At 42.3% G+C, this 25,248-nt stretch overlaps 1 protein-coding gene across 1 annotated transcript in view; it reads left to right on the forward strand.

Annotated features, from left to right (window-relative positions):
- Window positions 1-3,121: 3,121 nt before the first annotated feature.
- coro2ba (coronin, actin binding protein, 2Ba) overlaps window positions 3,122-25,248 on the forward strand; it is a 44,010-nt gene continuing 21,883 nt past the window's right edge. The window contains exon 1 of the mRNA XM_056385448.1: window positions 3,122-3,433. Within this exon, the coding sequence (XP_056241423.1) occupies window positions 3,419-3,433 (15 nt within the window). The 5' untranslated portion in view covers window positions 3,122-3,418. The remainder of the gene's footprint in view (window positions 3,434-25,248) is intronic.

Here is a 25,248-nt window from a genome sequence, read left to right on the forward strand (position 1 = left end):
CACCTTCCATCTGGTGTGTCTGCCAGTTCCCTGTTTTCATTCTCACTAACTCTCATGTCATTTCAGAGCCAGCCACTCCCCTCTGCCCACCTGCTGGCTGCTCCGCCCCTACACACACCTGTTTCCATTTACCTAATTGCCCCCTCTGTATATATACCTCCCTGTTTCTGTTCACCAGTTGTCTGAGTGTCTTTGTGCACAAGCTTTTCAGGCCTTAGGTTGCATAACTTCCTGACTGTTTGCCTGCCTGCCTGCCTGCCTGCCTGCCTGCCTGCCTGCCTGCCTGCCTGCTTGATGATGATTCTGCCTGCTACTGTTTTGTTTTGTTGCCCTCCTGTTTGTTTGCCTGGTGTTAAACAGTCCAGTAAAGACTCTCTATCTGTCATCACTGACTCTGTTGTGCTTTTGGCTCTTGAGTCTCTTGGACTGTATCAGATGTCTAAGCTTGGTAAGTCGTTTATTTTAGCACTCAAAAACATGAATCCCTCATGATGTGTTTCTTTACAATAAAGCACAACTTATGATGATAACATTGAGATTTTGTTAGCAACAGGGCAGCCTTAATAATGGACAGCTGGGTTCTACCACGTCCCAACTTCAATGAGTCTTGAATTATGGATTTATTCTCTCATATGGATTTTGAAGACCCTCCTTCCCCACCCATAATCTGCACACAGACACAGGAAATACTATTGTGCTAGACAGGAAATGCTGAGAGTAGGTGCTCAGATGACACTCCTAAAGACTGAGATTGGGTTCATACTATGTACATGTAGATGATCAAAACAAAGCCAGTATTGTGGGTTGCTACTAGAGAAGAGCCTCAGACAGTTACAGGAAGTTAAGCCATGGCAACTGAGTTGGAATCGTTCCCTTATATCTCCATTTAGACAATTACTGTGGCAAAGATGTGTAACTCTGGGAGTGTGGGCGGCTGTCTTTGTGTTAGTAGTGTCCTCACAAGGAAAAGAAAACATAAGAAAAGTACTCCAAAATGAAGACATCACCGATTATGATTTCTTTGAGAGATTGATCTTAGTTTGAGACTGAGAACAACATTTAAATTTAAGATTACAGTATATGTTTAATGAGGTTTTAAAAGGGTGATTGATAAATCTTTTGCTGCTTTAGTAGACAGAGACGTTTGGTTTAGAGTCATTATAACACTTAAAATGAGTTTTGAGTTATCCTGTCAGTTAAAGGGGAACTTTTAATATTTCCCAGGATTCATTTTAACAGTATCTACAGCTGGAGCTGTGCCGTCGAATGAGGGAAGCTTCCTGCATAACTTGCACCAACTTAATGAAGTAAAAATAAACATTTCTCACTTTGTGAACCTGTAGAATAGATAAGAAAAATAAGTTTGTGCATTTGTAAAAAAACAAAAAAAACAATTGGGAATGTGGATTTATAGTGGGCCACGTTCAAAGCCTCCATTGGGGATGCAGCTGCCAGGAGTTGTGGTTAAAAAAAAGGTTGTCGGTACCTCTTGTGGCGGCAATGTGAGAACCTACTGGTGGACACCGGTGTTGAGAGAAGCTGTCAAGCTGAATGAAGCCTCAGGTGTGGTTGGCCCAGGGCTCTCGTGAAGCAGCAGCCAGATACCGGCAGGCCAAAGGTGCTGTGGCTACAGCTGCGGCGTGCACAGATGCAAAAACCCGCTGGTGCGAGGACTTCAGGGAGGCATTGGAGAAGAACTTTCGGTTGGCCTCAAGAAGGTTCTGGCAAACATCTGGCATTTCAGGAAGTTGAAGCAGGGCTGAGTCCAGGCTGTTTTCAGCAGGGGAGATAGTCTGTGCCAGAGTGCTGAAAAGGAGGATCCGACCGACTGAAGAAGGCTATCCGGTCCGTGTATAACCAAAGTGAGAGTGTCTGTATTCTTGGTAAGAAGTCAAACATGTTCCTGTTGGGTGTTGACCTCCACCAGGGTTGCCTCTTTCCACCAATCCTGTTTGTGATTTTCATGGATGGGATTTCAAGGTGCAGCTGGGGTGGGGAGAGTGTGTCCGGTTTGGGGGCCTCAGAATTTCCTCTCTGTTATTTGCAGATGATTTGCTTCTGTTGGCTTCATCAGACCGTGACCTTCAGCATGCACTGCGGCAGTTTTCAGCTGGGATGAGGGTCAGCACCTCCAAGTCCGAAGGCCATGGTTATCTGCCGGAAAACGTTGGACTGCTCTCCTGGGGTTGGGATGGAGTTTCTGCCCCAAGTGAAGGAGTGTAAGTATCTTGGGGGTCTTGTTTATGAGTGAGTGCAGGATGGAGCGAGAGACTGGCTGGCAGATCGGTACGATAATAGACAATAATAATAATAATAGATGTTAATTATCAGGTTTATTTGTCTGTTTTTCTCAGTTTATCTGTTTTTAATCTGACTGTCATTTTCTGGCACCGTCACAGGTATGCATGTTTAGAGGATCTGTGAAAACTTTTCTTTTACAGGGCACGTGAATCAAATGCTCTCTAGAAATTCAGAAAATTCAACTTAAACAAAACTATGGACAAAGGGTGAAAATAGTTTCAATATCAGTTTGAACAGGACTGAACAAATAGTTAACAAACACTGCCATTGTGTCTAAGGCAGCTACCAGGAACTTTTAAGGTGGAATGTTTTTCTCTTATGTTGCTCAATGACACTGACATCCTAAATTAAATCAATAAAGGCCTACCTTAATATCAATATGACTACTATGACAATTCAATTTGTTTCATTGGCTCTCTTGCATGACATGCTTTATAATGCTGAACTTCAACCGGATCATGCGACCCGGGAATATTTCCTTGCCCCCGCCCAGTAGTGGCGGAACGTTGCTCCGGTGGCAGCACTGCATCTCTGTCTGTCCGGACGATGTGCAGATAGATCCACGCCGAGTAGCAGACTGCGACACAGCGTCCAACTCCCTCCCTCCCTCCCTCCCTCCCTCCCTCTGTTCCTGCAGTCCTCTCCCCTCCTGTCCCACGCAGCACTGCGCCCCCCCCCCCCCCCCCGCCCCCGCAGCCCTGTCCGACTGCTCATCAATAAGCTGTATTTGCCCACCACTAATCATATTGCGAGAGAAAGGGAGGGAGGGAGGGAGAGAGGGAGTAGGGCAGCCAGACCTCGTGCGCATCATCAGTGCGTGTGTGCAGCTGGTGAGGGAGGGGTGTATCCTAGCGGGGAGCTTTTCCCTGTTGTAGTAACCAACCGCACGCAGACTGCCAGCCATTACTTCACTGCAGCAGCAATCACCCTCTCGGTACTTAGTGAGCCAGACACACTAACCTGTCTGTCCCCTCCTCTTCTCTCTCTCTCTCTCTCTCCCTCTCTCTGCATATTCAGCAGAGCTGCCCTCCTCTCCTCCTCATCACTCCTCCACTCCTGCGGCATTGCTCTCTGCTTGAAGGGGGACACTGGCCTGCTCCTCACCCAGTGATTCTGCATGACTGTCACAAAGGTAAGACCGCCTCGGATGGGGAACAACTTACAGGCTGTCACCGGTGATTTTGGGGCTTGGAGTCAGACTGCAAGGTGAAGGTTATTGAAGACTTTATTCTCTTTAGTGTGTTTTTGTGTTTGGCTGTGGAGGAGCGAGGAGGAGTTTTTGAGTATAGTGCTGGAGTTGCTGGGTTGAGGCAGGTTGTCAGGATGCTGCTTCCTGAGGATGTGTGTTTGTGTGACTGTTGCCATTAGAAATGCAGACTGGTCATGATAAAACCAGTCAAATTCTGTGACTATATTCCCTAATCTGCAGTGTTTCACAGGCATTCTGGGTATGAAGAAGTTATTATTTTTATTTGTGAAGGAGCTGTATAAACTTTATTTAGATGAGACTTTGTGTTCAGAGAAGCTAAGGCCTGAAATCTGAAGGGAAAACTGTTTCTTTTAGGTGCGACTTCCTTTCACACTCAGTTATCATACTGCATGTGCAGGATTGTTGGGAAATGAATTGTTGGAGATATTGTTTGGCAGGTTTGGTGATTTTAAAATGTTTTGTTCATTTCTATTATTAAGAATAAAGGAGCTGATAAGCAGGTCCATACTGATTGGCTGTTTTGTTTGCTAGCAGCTGCAGGGAGTAGAGTGTATCTCCTAAAGCCCTACTGTGATTTTGACAAACAGCGATTTATAATCCTAATTAACAGAAAGACCATCACAATATGCAAATAACGGCTTAAAGTGAATTTCGAAGCACTTTACAAGGAAACATGATTTGAGTATTTTGCATTTCTATTGTGTCAGTGTGATGCAGTGATGTAGCTTCTCCTTGATCTGTTGCGGTTTGGATTATATCCCATTTGTAAATAATTTAAAACAAAAGCATCTACCAAATTAATAAATGTAAATGTAAAAAACCAGTTCCGGCAGTCACATTACAGGAACTCAACCCCCTTATTTCAGAATAAAAAGCAGGTTCCCACAAGGCAAACCCCTAAATATTAGGGTTATGGCTTCATATTTGGTTAATGTTAGTTTTTAAGTTAATCTTGGGGTGAGGTGAATAGAAGTATGGTTGAGATTATGGTTCCTTAAGGGAATAGTTATATGTCAATGCAGTGTCCTCTCAACAGCAAATGTGTTACTCACTGCTTGGGTGAGTGTTTGTGTTCACCTGAGTGTGTATTGGTGGTCGCAGTCTGTGCTTAACGCTGCACCAGCCAGTTGAATCCTCTTAATCAATTAACAGAGAGAGAGAGAGAGAGAGAGAGAGAGAGAGAGAGAAAGAGACAGACAGGAAGAGACACACAGAGAGAGGAAATTAGCACACCTACTCCCATGTAGAGAATTAACCTGGACTAAAATAGATGACCTACTGGCGACACAGGACAATGGCCTATTTACTCACACTTGTGGTCGCACACCTGCAACTTCCACGGAAAAGTTCCTTTTAATACAGAACGGTGTAGTGGTTTGTATTTCCAGGCCTGAAAATCTCTGTAGCACGAAACCACAAGGATTCACAGACATTCGCTCTCAAAGTAAGATTTTTCTGCCTGTGTGTGAGAGACACTGTGTGGGAGGTGTGTGCTGCTGCGTAGGTGGACGTTCTCCACTATGAGAACTGAAAGAGGAAAAGGTCAGGTGTTCCATGTGCTGGCATCGAGCCGAAGCCTGAATCTGACTGTAGACAAGGCCAAAGGCACTGAAGAGAATTTAAATGAATCCACACTTGATTTTTTTTTTTTTTTTGTGTGTCTTTGCTCGCATCTTGATTCTTACATGCAAGTATGGAAATGAGGTGAGGAGGAAGGAATGAAGGGGGGGAGGGGGCAGGCAAAAAAAAGTGCTTTGACATCTTTGCAGAAATAAAAAAGTATGATAAAAAAGATTTTAAAAAAAAAAGGTATGAAAGCACATTATCCAGTGGAATCTGAAAGATGATGGGTGTGTGGGAGAAGCAGAGAGAGAGAGAGTCTAGGGAGGCGTTTTCATAGCTCCGCCTGCCAACAGCAGACAAGTCACCTTGGGAGGGATACACGACAAGTGCTTGTATGCTGACAGGGCTAAACAACCTTCTGCCCCTCAGCACACAGATACAGACTCACAATATTCAAGAGACACATGCAGTTCCTGCAATGCCTACTCAGTGTCAGAAGATTTGTGTTGTATGACCTGATCTCTTGACATTGCAAGAGGGACGTTGGAGTTTATGCATGCAGAATAAGAATGACAGTCATCTTTTTAAATGAGAAATCATGTACATGCTGTATGTTGTTCATTTGGTTTCGGCTTATGAGCAGCAACACGTCAACTAAACACAGAATTACTCGGAGTTACTCAGATCATCTCCTCCTCGTCAGCACGTCTGCATATCTCATTAAACAATAACTCAATCAGAAGATCAAGAGTTGTTCAACAAGACTCGCAGCGCTCCAACTTATAAGCTACTTTTTTTTGCTGTAAAACATTTTGCATCAATAATCCATTAATTGGACGAAGGGAGAAATAAAATGTCAATACAAAACCAAATTTAAGAGATTTTACATTGACCAATCAGGTCATGTCCTTTATGACAAAATAGCAAATTGTCAGGCTGGCAACCTCTGCTGGTATCAGACCACACACACACACACACACACACACACACACACACACACACACACACACACCCATTAGTTGTTGTTTTTTTCAAGAGCTACTCTGCTCTTTGTAAATAGATCCTAAAAATCAAGAGGACTTAACATTGGTGGTGTTCCTTGAGATTCTTGATGTTTGTTTAATCTTCCAACACTGACGTCAGATTCTAATATTTTTACAGCGGCAGGTTTTTCCAAGTAAAGTATTAAAGCTTTTCCAGTTGGTTTGTTTTCACTGTTTCTTGGGGAAATAAGTTGTTTCTCTCCCTCCCCGCCATGATGAATCTGTATTTACACATCAATCAAGATTCTGTAGCGATAAAAGCATGAACATTATACTGGTTATTGTTCATCCCTGAACAAGTTCATCCAGGATTCATTTTCCACAGCAACCACACAAACATAACTAGCTAGATCATCTACCGCAGTGGTGATGAATGTAAACCTGTGAGCGTTTACAGATGGTAGAAGTTGCCGGCACTAGTTGTGTAATATATCTGACATGTTTTTCATTGCAATTGACAAATCAAGCTACGGAAGAGAAACTACCATTCACTCCTTTCAAACAAAATGTTGACAGAGAAAATAGGTCATTGCATGTTTAAATCCATGGCCTTTGCTTTCAGATGTGGCCCCGCTGGCCCTCGGTGAGACGGGACCACAAGTTCTGTAGCTTCTTAATACTGACACTTCAGTCTACTGGCAATCATTTCTTTACACCTGGAGGTTTATCCCATATATTTCAACCAAATATTATAATCCCTCAAATTGAAAACCATAATATGATTAGTGAAATACCTGAGGGTAATGCCTCCTTAAATTGCTGGATGATGTTATTAACTGTAGGTTTATGAGCAGGATCCACCCGCTGTGTGTAAATGTGCCAAATGCTGCCACAGTGGTGGGCCAAGATTTTTTTTTTTAACAATGCTGAGGCATTGCTTAAGAAATGGATGATGCTCTAATGTTCATGAATCAAAATGCAAAGAACTGCAAAATACAAATAATGCCTATCCTTTCTTTTTTAATTATGTTTTTCCAGCATTTGTTGGTGTATCATAAAGAGCCAAAAAGAAAACGTGCAACACAGGCCCTCGACTCAGTGATGGGACAGTTACATGGAGTGCATGTTAGTCCATTAGCCCTCCACAGATGACAGACCACAAATGTTTATTCTGACTGAACATATTCAGTATTTTCACTCTGAAGGCCATAATGCAAAACATTTGCATTAACGTGAATAATGCAATTTAACATTACAAACTAAGAAACACGAGTATTGGAAACACATGAATTTAGAAAAAAGTCAAATGTTGCAAAAAAAAGAACGTATACGCTCACATGAGGTGATTTTTCAACACTCTTTCCGCATTAGAAGTCACATGACATCCAAAAACATCGCAGACTGTTATCTCCAAAACATCCCTGATACGTGGCTGCTGCCGGATATAAGTGGTTTGCCTTTCTGTCGTTACGTGCACCCGATGCCCTCGTCGCCTTTGATTAAATACCACAACAGCTATTGCGGGGGCTGCAGTCAAAGTCCCCCGTCCCGACACTAAGCAGATGCTGGAAATCCCACGCCATGTTTAATTTCAATGATATTGCAAGAGGAGAAAACCCTCATCACTCAATGGAAACACGGACCATTCACATTGTTTTGTTGAGTTTTCTTAAAAAAAAAAAAAAAAAATAATTGTGCAAAACTGCAATGGAAACATTACTAATTAAATATTGTCTCTACCTTCTAGGCAGCCAATCACTTCCATTTATTTCTACTGTAAATCATCTTGCAGCTACAGCACTTGAAACTTCAATAGTAAATCCATAACGAGGAGTTTGTCTTGTTTTATTTTTGTCAGTGTTATGTTACCATAGCTGTTAAAAGGGCTTTTGAGAGTTACTGTAGCTTATCTACAGACTATTGATACTTCAGATCCTCTGGCTGTGACGTGGAAACGAGGAGAATATTGAAATGGAAACAGCAGAGTGTGTTTTTCCCTGAGTGAGATGCTCGGTGCTGTGTACAGCCCGCTGCTCTCAGCGGTGCAGCAGAAAACTGCCAACACAGCTAGCACATCAGCGCACAGCACGAGATTATTATTACTATATCTGGACACTCTGTTCTCATCTGCTTTGTGATTGTGTGTTTGTCTGTGTGGACATGAGTGTGTGGACATGTGTGGGAGGGCACAAATGTGAGTTGGCAGACACATTATGTGAAGGTGGGTGGAAAACTTCCATTACTACTAAATCGGTACAAGTATCTAGTGAAACCGGCAAAAGAGCAAGCCTGTTTATCTGCAGTCTTTTTGACCTCACACTGTGTGAATGTGTATCGCTGCATCTTCAAGGTTGTTTGAATTGTTAAAAAAGGAAGCCAGGTGAAATCCTACCCTCCCTTACATAATATAAAAGTAGTAACAACAACCCCATACAGTAAAACTACTAAAAAAAGACCACTTCAGTGTCCTCCAACAACACAGGGGGCAACAGAGGCTAGCTGTAGCATTGACCGTTGCCCTGAGTTACCTTCCTGTCAGTTTTAGTTTTGCCCTCAGCCCACGGGGTTCAAGGGAGAGGCATAATGGCCACGGCGGGATTTCTCTGTGAAAGAAACTGACCTCTCCAGAAGACTGAGGTCACCCGGCCCTCCGTCTGCCAAGCAATCCTCCAGCCAAGAGACTTCAGGCAATAAAAGCACAAACACAAGGACTGAATTCTGTTTCATATTCACAGCAATTTCTGAGCATTTAGCAACCCATTCAAATGTGCCATAAAGCGTAACGGCAAGTTGCTGGCACAGAAGTAGCTGCATCCGACCATTTGGGCCATTTCTGTTGACTACTCCCCCTTGATTAGAAAGCTGTGATTTGCACAGCGACCCCCTTAAATGGTCCAGTTGTTTTTGGTTGGATACCACAGAAAGAGCAGTGTGCCATGTCTTGGAAGAGGGGAAGACGGGGGGGTGGAGGGGTGGGAAGAGGGACAGAGGGACGCTGAGGGAGGAGAAGAGTGACCAAGACAGGGAGGGGGAGACTGACCTTTGGAGAACACCTTTTTGTTCCTTTAGACACCAGCTAAAAATGCTCCCCAGTTAACAGTGAAGGGAGTCCATGCGGTGATAAATGATGGTCCCAGAGGACACGGGGACACACACACACACACACACACACACACACACACACACACACACACACACACACACGCTTACTTATATCTGTATTCCTATACTTGCAAGCACCCTTTATTACCATTGATTTTCTGGCTCATAACCCCAACCCTTAACCATCTGCCCTGCAACCTTAACCTCACCCTAATCCTATTTTAGCTTTAACCCTCAGACTAAAAGCCTCGGCCTCAAATAAGCTGTCGAAGGTGGGAGGGGCACCCAAATTTACTCCCTTTGCAAAAATGTCTTGTAGGTCTAAAACCCAGTCAGCACAACACACACTCGAACATGCGTGTTCCTCTCCTGGTGCAGGCTTTATATTTAACCTGCTGACGTGAATTCTGCATAATTCAAAGTAACGTTCCAGCTGTGTTAAGTGTGTTTGCAATTACATATCTGCAAACACCCCAATTATGAAGGACGCCCGTGCTGCTCTGATGTCAGGCGCACACATGTGGTTGGAAAGACATCTGAAAGCCATTTTCAGTGTGTTTATGGTATAGCTTCTGCTGTTAGCTGTAAGGCCGTTAAATGTCTCGTAGTGTAAAACGATTCAAGATTTGTTTCAAGATGTGAGAGCTTTGACACACGTCGGTGACTGTCCCGTTTCATTTTTACCTGATTTTTATAGAGATTTTATTTGTCCAGTCAAAATAAGAAATAAACATTTTGCTGCAGAAAGGCTGTGCGCTTGTGCACACACACACACACACACACACACACACACACACACACACACACACACACACACAAATCCAAGCACATCCACACTTAAACTGTCTAAATTCTTTACTCTGGGCACCTCGCCCACCATAAATCTTAATTGAGTCTGATTTAGACCACTGGCCATTTGTCAAGCTTAATGTTTACCCGCACACTCCCGCTCTCTCTCTCTCTCTCTCTCTCTCACACACACACACACACACACACACACACACACACACACACACACACACACAGTAACCAACCCACAGATTGACACATTAAACTGAGAGCTAAATCGCTAACCTAGCAACACAAAACCTGCTATTGCTGGAGTAGGAAAAATACGCAACTGCTCAGCAGATTAAGAATACTAAATCCAGAATTAAGCTTTTTTTGTTTGTTTTCTTATATTCACTCTAAATAGAACATATAGAAGAATTAACACAGGGAGAGAAAGTTGTTTGTGTGTGAGGAGGGGGACAGACTAAAAGTGTGAGAAAAAAAGAAGAAGAAGGAAAAAAAGGGGGAATAGTTGTAAGAAAGCCACAGAAAAGCATTCACCACAGGAAGACATTCAGATCTCATGAGCTCATTGCCTGTCAGAAAGCTTCCTTACCCTGATCACTGTGTGTGTGTGTGTGTGTGTGTGTGTGTGTGTGTGACTGTCTGTAAAAACTGTACTTTTCAAATCTGTGTGAAAAGCCTGAAGTCTTTGTCCAGAAGAGTTGGGAAACTCTTCTCTCTCCTTGTGTGTCACTGCATAAATCATTCCTCCGCTGCAAATGCATTCACACAATCCAGACTCTCACAGGACGCTCTCGCATACAGTAGGTGGCTTTCTCACCACGGCACAAAAGTATGACGCTGAATTCATTGCGAAAGAATTGCACAGGGGAAAAGCTTTGTTGTGGCTTTTTGTTGGAGTCGGAGTTCAAAATTTATTTGTGAACATCCTCCAGCGGAAATAAAGACACAGGAGAGAGTGACCATTACCAGCATCCCCTTTCCCCTCCAGCTGAGATTAGGTGCACATCTCCTGGAGTGTGTGTGTGTCTGTGTGTGTCTGTGTGTGTGTGTGTGTGTGTGTGTGTGTGAGTGTGTTTGTGTGTGTGTGTGTGTGTGTATAGAATCAGGACATAGGATGTGCTTCCTGTTTGTGAGCCTGGGGACAAGGCAATAAGTGCATTGAGACAGCTTGGTGTTTCACTCTGTATGTGCATGTGTGTACGGTTGTGTGTAAGAGATTTTAACAACAACAAAAAAGTATTTCCTTCCTTGTAAATTGCTCGTAGTCTGATGTTCAACACTAAACCTGAGGAAGGTTTAGATAATGACTTAATATCAGAGAAGCTTCGGTTTCTTCAAGAACTTTTATTTACTTCCCATCATTTGTTTTTTTTCATGTATGAAGAAACGGAGACTCTTCAGCTGACATGACTTGTTGAGTTGATCTCTCTCCAAGACAGATTCAAACACTGTCTTCTTTCCCTCTGAGCAATACTCATTCCTTGTCCCTCCATCCTTTCTTTCCATCCTCTCATTCACTCTAATGTTATACATGTAATTATGAAATCCCCGATTTGTCTCGTCTCCTCTCGTAACTGTCTGTTTTGGCTTTCATTCTGTGTTGTACCATCAAAACTGCAAATATCTCCTTTCTTTCTCTTTTTCTCTCTGTTGTCTTCCATCTCCATCTCTCATTTAGAGGCGTCTAAGATTCCCTTGGCCATTCCAGCAGAGTTATAGTGACACTCTCTTTGGCACATTGAAACAGACTGAAAGGCTTGCAGCAGCTGTAAGGATTATTATTAGGTTATTTATATCAGAATGCCCAGTAGAAATAAATAACAGCAACTGAATATTCTTCTCTTCAAACACCTCTCAGTTCTGCAATACAATTCGGCAGCACCACAAACTACATCCTCCAAAATCATCATAAAGTAGATTTAACGCCTCTCTTAAACAGTTTCGACTAGAACTGAACATTATCGCTTCCATGAACGGAGGATTTACTGCAGGACTGTTGTATTAGCCTGCATCAGTTTTAGCCAGCTGTTCCTATAATGAACTCGCAACTGGGTGTATGATCACTTTGTGTTCACCGAAGTCATTTCTATAACATTAACATCACTATTAAGAAGTCTGCCAAAGCAGCGCGCGATTGCCTGCTGTAGTTGCTGTAAATTTGCCCGACATGTTGTTTAATTAGGGAATTCTGGGATCTCAGGTGTTCAGCACCAAATAAACTGGTACCTGGAAATGCCAGTTTTTTTTCCGACAACCTGTTTGATTGCCGAACTATTTGTGTTTCTTTTTCCATCGGTGTGGTGATGTTGCCGTGACCCCAGATGTCTGAAATTAACCGATAGGAAAAATGGCCGAGTGAAATGACTCATTAACAGCTGTTTACCCAGCTCTTCCTGTTTAGTGAACAGAGCCACAGAGAAAAGAACCCACTCGTACTTTTCTGCTGCAGTTGCACTGGTGAAGCTGCAGTGATCGGTACATGTCGTCCAGGCCGCTGCAGTGAGCGTCATGGGCGACTGAAACAGTAGCTGTCTGGTTGGGAGGCTTGACGAAATGTCATGGATTCTACTTTGCGTAATTTTATCCCACATCACATTCCCAAGCATGAGGCTGACAATAGCAGGACTGTGCAGTGGGTTGTGTCTTCATTTCTCGTCTGCTTGTGCAGTGTCAACTCGCATTTGAGGTGCGTTCTATCACGTGGCGGGGTGGTGTCAGGTGTGATGTACTGTGATGTCGTTCATGCCGGGGGAAACTCTAGTTGAGACATGATGCATAGCACATTTGAGCATGTTATGAGCTTATCTCTGTGTGTATTATACTGCAGGTAGACCTGCTCTACACTGAATGGGACGGAGCCGACTGAACATAAGTGAGCCGTGTGGCAACGAGTGAGAGCACATCCATGAAGGATGATATTACCACCCACACACGCTCTCTATCTCTTTCTCTCACACACATGAACACACACACACACACACACAGACATCAGCATTGGAGATCATTGGGGTCAAATCCAGCTCTGTGTTTCGCCTATGGGCACTGATAGAAGCATAAATATAGATATTTTTCTCTATGGCACAAAATACTTCCTTTCCATCCCTCATGTGCTTTGTTTCCTACCTCATGTCTCTACTGTTCCCTGTCTTTTATATTGAACATATCTATAATAACCATGTAAAAAAGGTATCCAAATGAATTTTACAGGTAGTTAGTCATGGTGGTTCGTTGTTCTGACCAAACTGATGAGCCCATGAGGAGGTCACATAAACCGTAAATACATAAGCCTCTTATAAAGGCCACAGTATAGAGTAAAACGTCAGCTCCGAGCCACAGATAAACCCTGGTGCATGTGTCAGCAGTTTGTCAGCCGAGTGTGTCAAAAGCAGTCGGGTTTATAATCGACGCTGGTTTGAGTTCAGTTGATGTTTGGAGAGATCAGGTGCCGAGTGGTGATGGTGGTGCTGGTGCTGGTGGTGGAGAAACCTGAGTTCAGCTCAGAGATCCGTCAGACTTGGGAACATTACTGTGGGAAAGAGTGTGCTGCGTTAGTGATTCCTAGTGGTTGGTTATGAGTGACCTGCGCAGGGAATGGAGCCTGAGGCGGACACCGTTAACAGAGCGATACGCCCCTCAGGCGAGCTGGTGGGCGCAAAGAAACTTCTTACAGACCACTGGACTGTCTACACCCTCCTCACACAGCGCAGTTAGAAGCCGTTCCAAAAAAGACATGATGGAGATGAATTATAGATTAGCGTAGTAGAGTAATCTTTAAAACAACCATTCTATATGTCTCTAATTATATGATATTAAAAAGTACTTTATACTCTAACCTTTTGTGTGATCAGCGACGTGACTCACCAGGACCAGAGCTCTGATTCCTCCTTTGTGAGTGACTGCCAGATATTTTTTACACTGCTGAGAAACGTCAGTATAAATGTCAATCGGTCCTTATGTTTGGAGAATTTGTTATTAATTCCAGCTGTCTGGATTTCCATTGCCGTCACTATGGTAACGCAGTGGGTATGCCCGGCTGTCTAAAAAGGAGCAGTCCAACAACAGAGGCGAGAAACAAAGAGGCTTTAGAAATGATTGGACATGAGAATTCATACCACTTCCAGTTAGGAACCACGTTCTCTGCCTCTTGTGGAATTATTAACTTTTGTGATTATTATTCACCATAGCACTTTTAATACATTTCTCTTATGGTTATATGAATACAGGCAATTTTTCCAGGGGCATTGTCTTGCACCTGCACATTCCTGTCTCTGCTTTGATTAAAATCTGCCTCAGCCTTCGTTCTAAATTAGTTCAAAGTTTAAACAAAACTTTAAGCAGATACTTTCATAATCTAGTGTTGGATTTTTCAAACAAAGACACTTTTTGATATAAGGACAAGAAAGCCCATTCCTCAGGAAACACATTATTGTAAGTAGACCTACTGTTTGCATTTTCTCTGCGTGTTATTGTTTACTGGACGGATTCACCAGCTGAGAGCCAGCTGTGTCTGCATTCCTGCCCCTCGCTTCTCCACCGTGGCTGCTGACTGCAGCTGAGAGGGTTTGCTGGGTCTTTCCTGATGTGCATGGTCATTTATTTATGTAGATGGCTCATGGGAAGAAGGACAGTAAGACACATGTCAAAAGGGAGGGTGAGGAAGACACACACAGACCGGATCAAGATTTAGCTTGAATCGAAACATTGCTGATAAAACCTTCAGGGAATTCAAGTTGAAGTGTGCAGGGTCTCCCTCTCTGTTTCAATGCTGTCCTCCACAACAAAACTTAATAAAAATGGCATATAATAAAGCTTTTTTGTTAATGTGGATATTTAGATTTGTTGATATGCAACTAAAAGAAAGTTAAAGTTTAGCAAAGGTTGTATTCATAGTTTCTAAAGAGAACCTTCAAAATAAAAAAGGGGAATGTAATCCCCACTGGGAACTGACACCCTGAGCTCCTTGCGTCTTTGACCTCATTGTTTTTGCTTGACGTGTGGCTGGTGAAGAAAAGCTAAAGAGACTCAGATATGTTGTTTTCTGACCAAACTGGAGATGAAACACCACAGGACTCACATTTGACTGGATGTGTAAGCATGGAGTTGTTTAGTAACATGTCAGCTGTAATAGCTTGTAAAGCTTGCTGCTGTTAGCATGGTGCAAAACCAAATTAATTGCTGTAACCATGACTCCTTTTGTATTTTGTCCCATTTTTGTGCACAGATCATGTGTTTAACCTTTTTAAGAAATTATCCTTTTTTCTCCACAAGATGTTTGACGCAACATGGATGGATTATGGAATGGGCCTACTGGACACAGGCCCGCGGGCCCAAAGGGTCACGATGTCCCAGGAACAGAGCCTCTGTATGAAATGACTGTCAGCCCTAAACCTAACCCCTTCTTATATAAAATTAAATCAAACGACTTCAAAATGACCACAAGGAGACACAACACGAGTAAAAAGAGATGTTAAACAACCACAACAGATGCAAAATCAGTAAAAACAGATGCAAAACAACTGTAGGATGTCTGTATGGATGTAGGAGGCCTACAGCTACTTGGAACATCTTTCACTTATTTCAGTCTGGTTTTCCTGGTTTTAGTTCGGAGGTATTATACAAACTGCACCAGATAAGGACCTCAGCCCGGCACTGCTGCTGACAGTGAAGAATAGGAGCTGTGAAGGGTAATAAAGGCTAAAAGACATTATTCTACAGCGTCAGGGGGAAAAGAGCAGTTGTGGTTTTGAATTGAAAGGTGCTGAGGGTGGCGGCGAAGAAAGGCTTGCAAAATTAAAGAAGGTCCTCGTGTCATGGGAAGATAGGATTTGAGGCTTTAAGCTTTTCTTTAAGTCTGTTAATATTTCTGACTGCACCCCCACCTTCGTTTCATACTCCTCCAGAGAAATACAGTGAGTTTTCAGGGTGAAGCTTCCCTTGATTAGTAAATTCATACTGTAAATACCACAGATAACAATGTCAATCAGTGGAAACTAAACAGAGAGAGCAAGTTCTCCTGTGCTTCTGTGTTGTTAAGACTCACCAGCTACAGTTACTTGAATTCTGCACAGAATGATCAATGAGGCTTCCTAACTTGGCTAGCTAAACCGTGGCCAGGGCCTGCCTGGGGTTTAAATTAGTTTTCCCAACTTGACAGTTATTAGTTGTCCTGTTTGGTTGTTTTTGCTTTGGGATTTTTTTTTTTTGGAACCTGTGTAGAATCCGGTATTTTTGCTTGCTGAAATTTCAAAATCCTTGCTTTGGTTTTAAGTTGTGCAGTATAGTAAGTAATTAACTGTAGGTCTAATAATCAGAATCAGGGTGTGAACAAACTTTCTCGATACCAAATTCAATACCACAGCAAAAAACTAAAACACACACACTTGACAGACGAGCAGTGAACAGATTAGTAGCGTACTAATGTTGTATGAACTGTCACTATATTAGCCTAAACAAGCTAAAGTTAGCCTTTGTGAGCATTATGTAGCAGCAGATACCGGCTGACATCCCTAATGCCAATGTAGACAGTGTACATGGTACGTACAGACAATGCACAATATATATAGATTGCACGAAAGACGAGCAGTATATAAAGTATAAAGTATATAAAGTGTGAGGTAGTGTGAAGAACAGTGACTTGAATACTACATGCAGACTATTTTTTGTTAGATATGTATTTGATTCATGCATTGATGTGGTCTGATTGGACATTTCAACCTCAGTCAGTGACTGTTGTGTGCGGCTACTGATCCAGTCCGTGTCGATAAGAAGCTTTGCACTACAGACTACATGAGTTTTATGTATTTGTCATGTATTTGTATATGTACATTGTTTAATTTTGATTTGTCCAAATGAAACTCTGAGGGAAAAAAAGCTTATTTGGTTTGCCTGTTTGATATAATTCAAATGTAAAAAGAGCACACACATCCTAGTTACATTCCTTACATTTTTCCCAAGCCAGTGTTGTGAATAATAAGAAGGGAATTCTATTGAAATTAACTTTACCCCTTAAGTTTTCTTGGGGCCAAACATCCATGGAAATTTTGAGTCAGTATTTGGAAAACGTACCTACAGTGTAGCATATGGAAAACCACTGCAAATTCATTATTTTGAGTATCACAGGAAAATACATTCAGTTGCCAGTTCATTAGGTACATCTCCCGAAAACTCAGTCGTGCGATAAATCCTATAAATAGCTTATACAAAATAATAGAAACATCTGTGTGTCTAAGGTAATGCAGTTCAGCAGCACCACAGACTGCAGCTTCCTAAAACTGTTTCAACACAAACTGAGCTTTTTTCATTTTCATGAAGGCAGGGTTTATTGCAGGACTGTTGTATTTAGTGTGAATTAGTTTTGAGTAGTTGCACCTAATAAACTGGCAGCTGAGTGAACTCTTAAAGTATATATTTTTTGGGCTTTTTTTTATGCCTTTAATGGACAGTATAGTGGAGAGTGACAGGAAACAGGGAGGCAGAGAGAGGGGGAATGACATGCAGCGAAGGCCGTCCGATGCGGGATTCGAACCGGGGCCGACTGCAGCGAGGACTGTAGCCTCTACACATGGGGCGCCTGCTTAGACCACTACGCTACACGACGCCCCCTGAGTGAACTCTTATATAAAAGAACAACCTGACTAGTTGATGGAACATATAAAACGTAGCATAACAGATCAGGGTTGACTTGATCTGTTTGATAAGATTACCATCTAATCCATTCAAAGCACTGTAATACACACACACACACACACACACAAAAAAGTGGGATACACAGAAACAAGGATGATGTAGATAATACAATAAGCCTAAGTATGACTCGGGAAGTGAGCAGATCAGCAGGGAGTAGACGGTGCCAATAAAAAATCCCTTATGGAATATGATAACATCCAGAATTAAATGTGTCTCTGTGGAGAATAATGAAATGAGGTCTGTGTTTTACAATTGGATCTTAAACTGGGACACATAGGCTCTGCTCTGTAGAAGTCCAATTGACAGGCTGGCAATAAACAGATCAATGCAACAGACTGGAAAGAGGTGCATGAGTGACCATATAATAGATATCCGATATACTGATAGCAAGCCACACACTGTCCTGACACGCGAGTGGCGTTTTCTTATATAAACTTTATAATATATTGTCTTCAACAACATTTCAATAAGAACACGGAGGCGTCTGTACGTAGAATGAGCAGCATTAATACTGTAGTCCTGTGGTTAGTTTTCCCTCGGTGATCAACCGCGTGGCTCCTCTGAAATAGGTCAAATTCACAACACATTAACTTTCACCCACATATGGGAATACTGTCGTTCAGAATGTGGCTCTCACACGGATGTAAAGATGATTACTGCTGCCTGTTTCTCTTTCTATGTGTGTGTGTGTGTGTGTGTGTGTGTGTGTGGTGTGTGTGTGTGTGTGTGTGTGTGTGTGTGTGTGCGTTTTCAACATAGAGCTGGGAGGAAGATGATATTGCAGAGACACTGGAGAAATGATTGAGTGCATACGGTTCCTCAGACGGTAGTTTTTAAGCACCGCTGTGCATGCCGGGAGTGTGTGTGTGTGTGTGTGTGTTGTGTGTGTGTGTGTGTGTGTGTGTGTGTGTGTGTGTGAGTGTGTTAGAAACCCTGGGACAGAGAGGTGAAGAGCACCATCCTTTCCTTCATTTCACCTGTCTGATGTTCAACAGTACACCGGCTTGTTTTCCATCGCTGCTTATTATGACTGTGGAAATGACTCCAGGCCTTTACTGCAGTCGTGGTTCAACCTGCTTACTTCAGTAGAAAAACCCCATTAGGAGTCTCTCTTCACAACCCTCTGCCCTGAATAAACAGGAACATCTGGAGTTCCCCTGCCCCCCACTTTACAGCTGGCAGAGGTGCCAGAATTGCTGCAATCTGTTTGTCTCTCACAGATTGGATCTTCTCTCTTTTGCTGCCTATGATAATAGACTGTGATCTGTCATTTCTGATGAAGACTCAAGAAAATATTTCCCATGAATCCCTCTCAATAACATCATGAAGAAGCTGTATCTTGTCACGCTCTCTTTAGTTTTACTACATTTTTATTCCTGCCGTCCTCTGACTACTCATTAATCCGCTTTGTCCTGCAGCATCAGCGAACCGCGACTCACCTTGTCCAAATGATGAAACTGATTTATAATGAGTGCGAATACACACAGTACGTCGCTTTTTCATAGACTTCATCGAACCTGTAGTTACTCCATGGAGCCTCCTTCAATGTGAATCGACTAGTCCATTAAACTGTAAGTAACCGTAGAGAGCTTACAGAGTACTGACCTGGTGTAATTGATGAGAATGAGGTTCCTGTACAAGGACATTAGTTATCTCATTGTGCTGTATAACTGATCATCAGACAAATGGCTCTCTAATAACTTTTCACCACTGGTATCCGGCATCTGCACCTACTGTCAGTCAGTTCATCTCCCTGATACTTTGGTCCACGGCAACATATCTTAACAACAACTGGAAAGATTTTCTGTAAAAAAAAAAAAAAAATTCATGGTTGCACAATGATTCCTCAGGTTTCTGATGACTCCCTCACATCTTGTGTAACACCACCATTGGGCCAAAATGTCTGCCTGTATACAAGAAAAACAATAACTCTAGAAACCAGACAGACCACGGAATTTACTGATCCACGGTCCCCAGAGGATGGTGTCCTTTCAACGCTGGACAAATTCCCTCTAGGACTATTCTTATGCCAAAATGGTCAACACTTGATTGTATCTCATAATTTGGTAGGTGACTGCCTATAGCATTTGATAAGCACATTCATGGCCTCAAAGAGATACACCCATTTACTTCGCATTCATATTTTGTGATTAAAGAAACTCGAAGGACGACCAGCGAGGGTGCTTTGTTTTTGTTCCTTTTTCTACAGTTGCTCTCACTTCATCTAAGTCATTATTTAAAATTCATTGTATGACATTATCCTCTTATTAATAAAAGTATATGTCAGATATTAAAACAAAGTTTTGTTTGCTTTATGTAAATGTCTCTCTTGGCAACAAGACGATGAACTTTTGATTTATTTCCCATTGGAAAGTGGAATATTAGACCTGTCCGATTCTGTTCCTTCTTGGATTAATTACTGTAGTCTTCCATGTCTTTCCAAGCATATCACATAAATGATTGGAAGATCAGTATTTGAGCAGCACAAATCCAAGGTTCAGACAGTCACTGTCTGGAATGGAGAAGTCCTTGGCCAGGCAGATGGTCTGGCACTTGGCTTGGCCCCGTTCTCTGTCTAGGTTTGTTTTTTCACGCTCTTCATCCCTCCAGTCCTGCGAAGAGAGATGGAATAAGAGAGAGAGAGATAGTGAGAAGACATGAGAGAGAGAGAGAGAGAAACCAGAGAGCAAGACATAGATTGAGAGGGTAGAGATACCAAAAGGGTGTTCGGTCCATCTGGTTGCTGACAGTGGAGCAGGGTCGCCTGGCAAACTGAGTCTCTGTGGTTCTGCGCTTCAAAGCTCTGTGCCTCGTCCAGTTTGGATGAACAAGTAGCTTTTAACCAGGCCTGTGAAAGACTGAGCAATAAATACTTTGTATGCGAAAAGATCAGATGATTTAAAATTTCAGAGATGACTCAGTGTTTGAACCAGTAAATGGACTGATTGATGCTTTTTATGGAGTGACTAGCGGCTGCCCAGGGCTTTTCAATCTTCCTGTGCTGTAGCTCCTGGTTAGGGTTTCTTTTTAAAACGTGTTATCAATGCATCAGCCTTTTTCATAGCAGACATTTGACATGCCATAAAGCACAAGTTAATTGTCCCAGTAAGCCATGACTGGTAGTAAGTCAGCATGCACAATACAAGACCCTGAAACTAAAGCAGTTAACTGTAATTAAACCATCATTAATTTTATTATTCTCACTTGAGCTTTTCCTACTGTGACGTGTCAAAATGTCTTCTGTGACAAAAGCTAATTATGCACCTGTGCTGCAGAGTTTTTTTGCATTGATTAACCTGCTTAAAGGTTCAACTTTGAGGAATGTAGGCACCAAGATCATCTCTGTGCGTCTTCAGGAGATACTGTAGATGTATGTGCATGCAGTGGTAATCTCACAGTGTGACTCTGCTTTGTTAATACACTCATTTATACCACACAGATCCAAGCAACACACCTAAAATATCCCAGCCTAGCCGTCCTCAGTTTCTTCACATACTTTAGGCTAAAGTGTTAGCGTGGCAGTCTGGGTCAAATGACCATTGAGCCAACCTCCTGCCGGTCGACGTGCCCCTCAGCAATCACCTTGAAGTTTTGAAAACGCAGTATCTTAACAGATCTGAAATGGATAACTCCTCGGCTGATTAATCATTCCACAGCGCTCTTTCTGTGGTCGTACTTCAGTGATGGATTTCAATATTCTGATGAAAGTGCAGCTTCGTCTCTTGCCCCTGCGTTTTTGGGCTCAGATCCATTTTCCTTTCTCAATTTGAACCTCCGCCAGAGTGGTTGCATTTCAGAGCTGATGAGATTTGTGTACTGTTCCATAAATCAACTTCCTTTAGTGTTGCTTCTGTGAAAGTTCGTGAGCTCTTTCAATCATCGTATTAGCTTTGCTGAAACAGATGTCCGCCACGTAAAGAACAGAATTTTAAAGTTGTCTCTTCAACCTGCACTAACATCAAATTTTATTACTGTATTAAAAGTAACATTTAATATAGGAATAGAAAAACAATACACAACACATAACAGTTATTTAACTACCGGTATGAGGATGCAGTACATGACAGCTCAGTGGTGTTGGTGTCAGGATATTATCATAAAATCATATTTATCATAAAATGATAAACCCTTAAATTCTTCCTGGACATTGATATTTTAATCGTTAATTCTGATGCTACAGTTGACAGTTCTAAATCCTGGAAATATCAATATTTATCTCCAGACAGTTGTCTCAGTGTGTGTGTGTGTGTGTTGTGTGTGTGTGTGTGTGTGTGTGTGTGTGTGTGTGTGTGTGTGTGTGTGTGTGTGTGTGTGTGTGTGTGTGTGTGTGTGTGTGTAGTGGAGTACGCAGGTGGTTTGACAGAGGGGAGTTAATCTCTGTCAGGAAAAAGCCTCCGCTCCTCCTCCTCCCTGTCTGCTTTTTCCCTTTGTTTCTCTAAATATTTCATCATTCTGTGTCAGTCTGCTCCTGCCCTGTCTTTCCTCTCTTTCCTCTTCTTATCTTTTCTTATCTTCTCTTTCACCTTGACTCCCTCATCCTCTCTTTCACGCAGTGCCCGCCTCCCTTTATCTGTATTTGTCTTTTGTCTCCGTGCCTCATATGTCTTCATCGGTTTCTCTGTCTTTTTCCCTGGACCCCCCCCCCGTCATTCGGGGTGTGGGGCCCAGATCATTATGCTCCAAAAAGCATGTGGCAGAAACTCCTCGGGGAAAAGCAGAAGCAAGCACAGGGGAGATTATTAATTTAGACTTTTCTTCAGGTTCTTGGACGACTGACCTCTTATAAATGGAAGAGGAAAAAATGTGTCTCTGATTTGTGTTTGAATTTGAAATATTTTGTGTGTTAGAAAGATGGGTGAACAAAAATAATCATAGTATTTGTGAGCATCAGAATATCTCAGAAATGCTACAGTATATACCCATAATTATATTACCTGGCTGACAAAAATACTCCTTTTACAATTACGATGGATGGATTCCGGGACACCCACTCCTCCATGTTCTTGTGCTTTGATAAGTGCCCTTCAGCGGGGGTTTCTGCGTCTCCTGTCCTTGAGTAGTGGGCTCTTTGCACCATTATCGCTTCTTAATAGGGCTGGCTTAAGGCCTGAGAGCTGCCATTAGCTGAGCATCTGCATCTCCTGTCATTATCACTGAGTAATACCCTATCATCATGAACACGCCACAGCTCCTGCAGCAGCGGCTGCTATTTCCCCGAGCTTCTATCTGCATTTTATTTCTTCATTGTTCTTACTAAAGTATTAACAAAGATGGATTCAGTGAGTTTCATGGTCCTGTTACTGTGTTCCAAGGTCAAAGGTATTTGATGAGTAGGTGCCTATTTTGTTGTATCATGTCACATGAGTTTCAACAATATTTCCACAAACTGTCCTGCTGCCTTTTGGTATTCTTCCCCACTGAGCTAGCTACTGCATGCTGAGGCAGTGGCTGCTACTGTCTGTGTAAGACTGCAGTTGTGCTTTGAGCTAAGTGCTAACATCGCAACAAGCTCACAATGGCAACGCTACCATGCAGGTATAATTTTTTACCATGCACAAGTATCTTAGTTTAGCGTGTTAGCATGCTCATATTTGCTAATTAGCACTAAACAGACATCAGCTTAGACTGATGACTTTCAGTGTCATTAGTTTTGCAGGTAATGGGTCATGAATCAAAGTGCTGAACAAGAAATATTTGACTTGATGCTGACGCTGAGTTCTCTAAAGTTACTACAGTTCATCCTGAGGGGACTGTGACTGTCAAATATCACGGCGATTCCTCCGTTAAATAAAAAAACCAAACTCAAGGTGGCCCAAGAGGAAAGGTCAGAGGATATCGAAAGCCATTCAAATACAGTAATACTACTAATCTGGGAACCATGGATGTCTTTATAGAATTTGGTGCCAATACATCCAGTAGATGTTGATATATTTCACTGAATAAGTGTAAACTTTGACCTCCTGGTCCAGGTCATAGGAGCACTAGTGTAAGTGAGTAAGAGGATTAAAATTTATCCTCTAGGAACCTTGAATGTCTGAAGCAAGTTTCCTGGCGATTCATCAGATAGTTATAACAAATATTTCACTCTGAACCACAAACGTCAAAGTCAGGAAGTCATTAAAGTCAGTGGGATTCCTCCTCTGAGGACCATGAATGACTGAATTACTGACAGACAGGTCGACATAATGTACAGAGTGCTGAGGTCACCTTCAAGTGCAGATCAACAAATGCATCACATGTCAACAACAAGCTGAATCTACAGCTGTTGAATCACTAAATGAAACACCTTCACACCATTCTGCACCTGCAGTGAATCAGTCTGATTTTTGAGGAGACATCATATGGGTGTATGTCCAGTTTGAAGGCTTTGTAATGCAGGGGATTACTGTAGGTTTGCGCCCCCTCCACCCCCACCACCCCCACCACCTGCCAGTTGAACACGAGCTTATAGTTGTAAGGGCTGACATGAATAATAGGAAGTTTTTTCCCCCTCCACCCGGCTCTCTGTTCACGTTACTGTCATGTGTTTCACTTGAGTATTTCTCTGTTGAGCTTGTGTGTATATTGAATTGTTTGAGAAACTCCAGAAATAATACAGTAGACACAAATGGACAAGATAATGGGGACTGAGTGAGATCCAACAGCTCCTGTGACCTCGCTTTTCAACTGATTGAAATTAATGCACTTTCACATAAAAGATTACCATCCCAACATTCCTGAACTGGACCATCTGGAAAACCTGAGCACAAGCCAGATGGACTGATTCACTCTGGGCTGCTGGAGCAGGTGTGTTAAATCTATTCTCTTCTGTTTTTATTTTATTCCATATGCCACTTGCTGACAGCTGCTGTGGCCTGCAGTGTCGGTCGTGTCTTTTGTTTACTTTTTTGTGTATGTTACGCTTTAACCAAACATTGCATGCATGTCCTGTCTGCATCAGACATTATGGATTAGTTTCAGTTTTTTTGAAGTTAAGACTGTAGGGTTGCTTAAAGAGAGCTGAAGTCATGACATCTGTTCCAGTAGCATGTTCCTTGGGTTTACTGATTCTAAAACAAACCAGAGTGCTGTAGTAGTAGGTTTTGTGATTTTTAACAAAGTTGAACAATGATTACTTTAATGGCACAGAAAAAAAAAAAAGCTACGGCTCCAGCTTCATAACAGTTTACGATCGCAGCAGCTCCGGTACATATATCATCCTAATCCTGCTGTCTAAAAACTTTTTACAGCTTTTGCTGCTTTCTGTCCTGCTGTTGTTACAGATATGAGACACATCTGACAGTGGCCCCTCAACTCACTCATGGACTTGCCTCCTTTGTGAAGCAAGCGAAAGTCAAGGGCATTATGGGAAATGGTGTTTTGTAAAAGGCAGCAACTATCATCCAAACATACTGTTGAGAAAGGCTGAGTTCCAAGGCTGAATTTCTAGTAATTAAAGATATTAAAGATGCCATTGGGATTTTGAATGAGGTTTCACTTTGGCCGTCTATATTGACTAAAGTTAATTTGCCTAATTTTAACCCTTTACAATACATACATTTCATCTGTAGGTTGTAAGCAAACTCAGCAGAGCTAGATCTTGTAAAAATGTTTATTAAAAATACA

Source organism: Seriola aureovittata, chromosome 1 (assembly GCF_021018895.1).
Source record: "Seriola aureovittata isolate HTS-2021-v1 ecotype China chromosome 1, ASM2101889v1, whole genome shotgun sequence".
NCBI lineage: Eukaryota > Metazoa > Chordata > Actinopteri > Carangiformes > Carangidae > Seriola > Seriola aureovittata.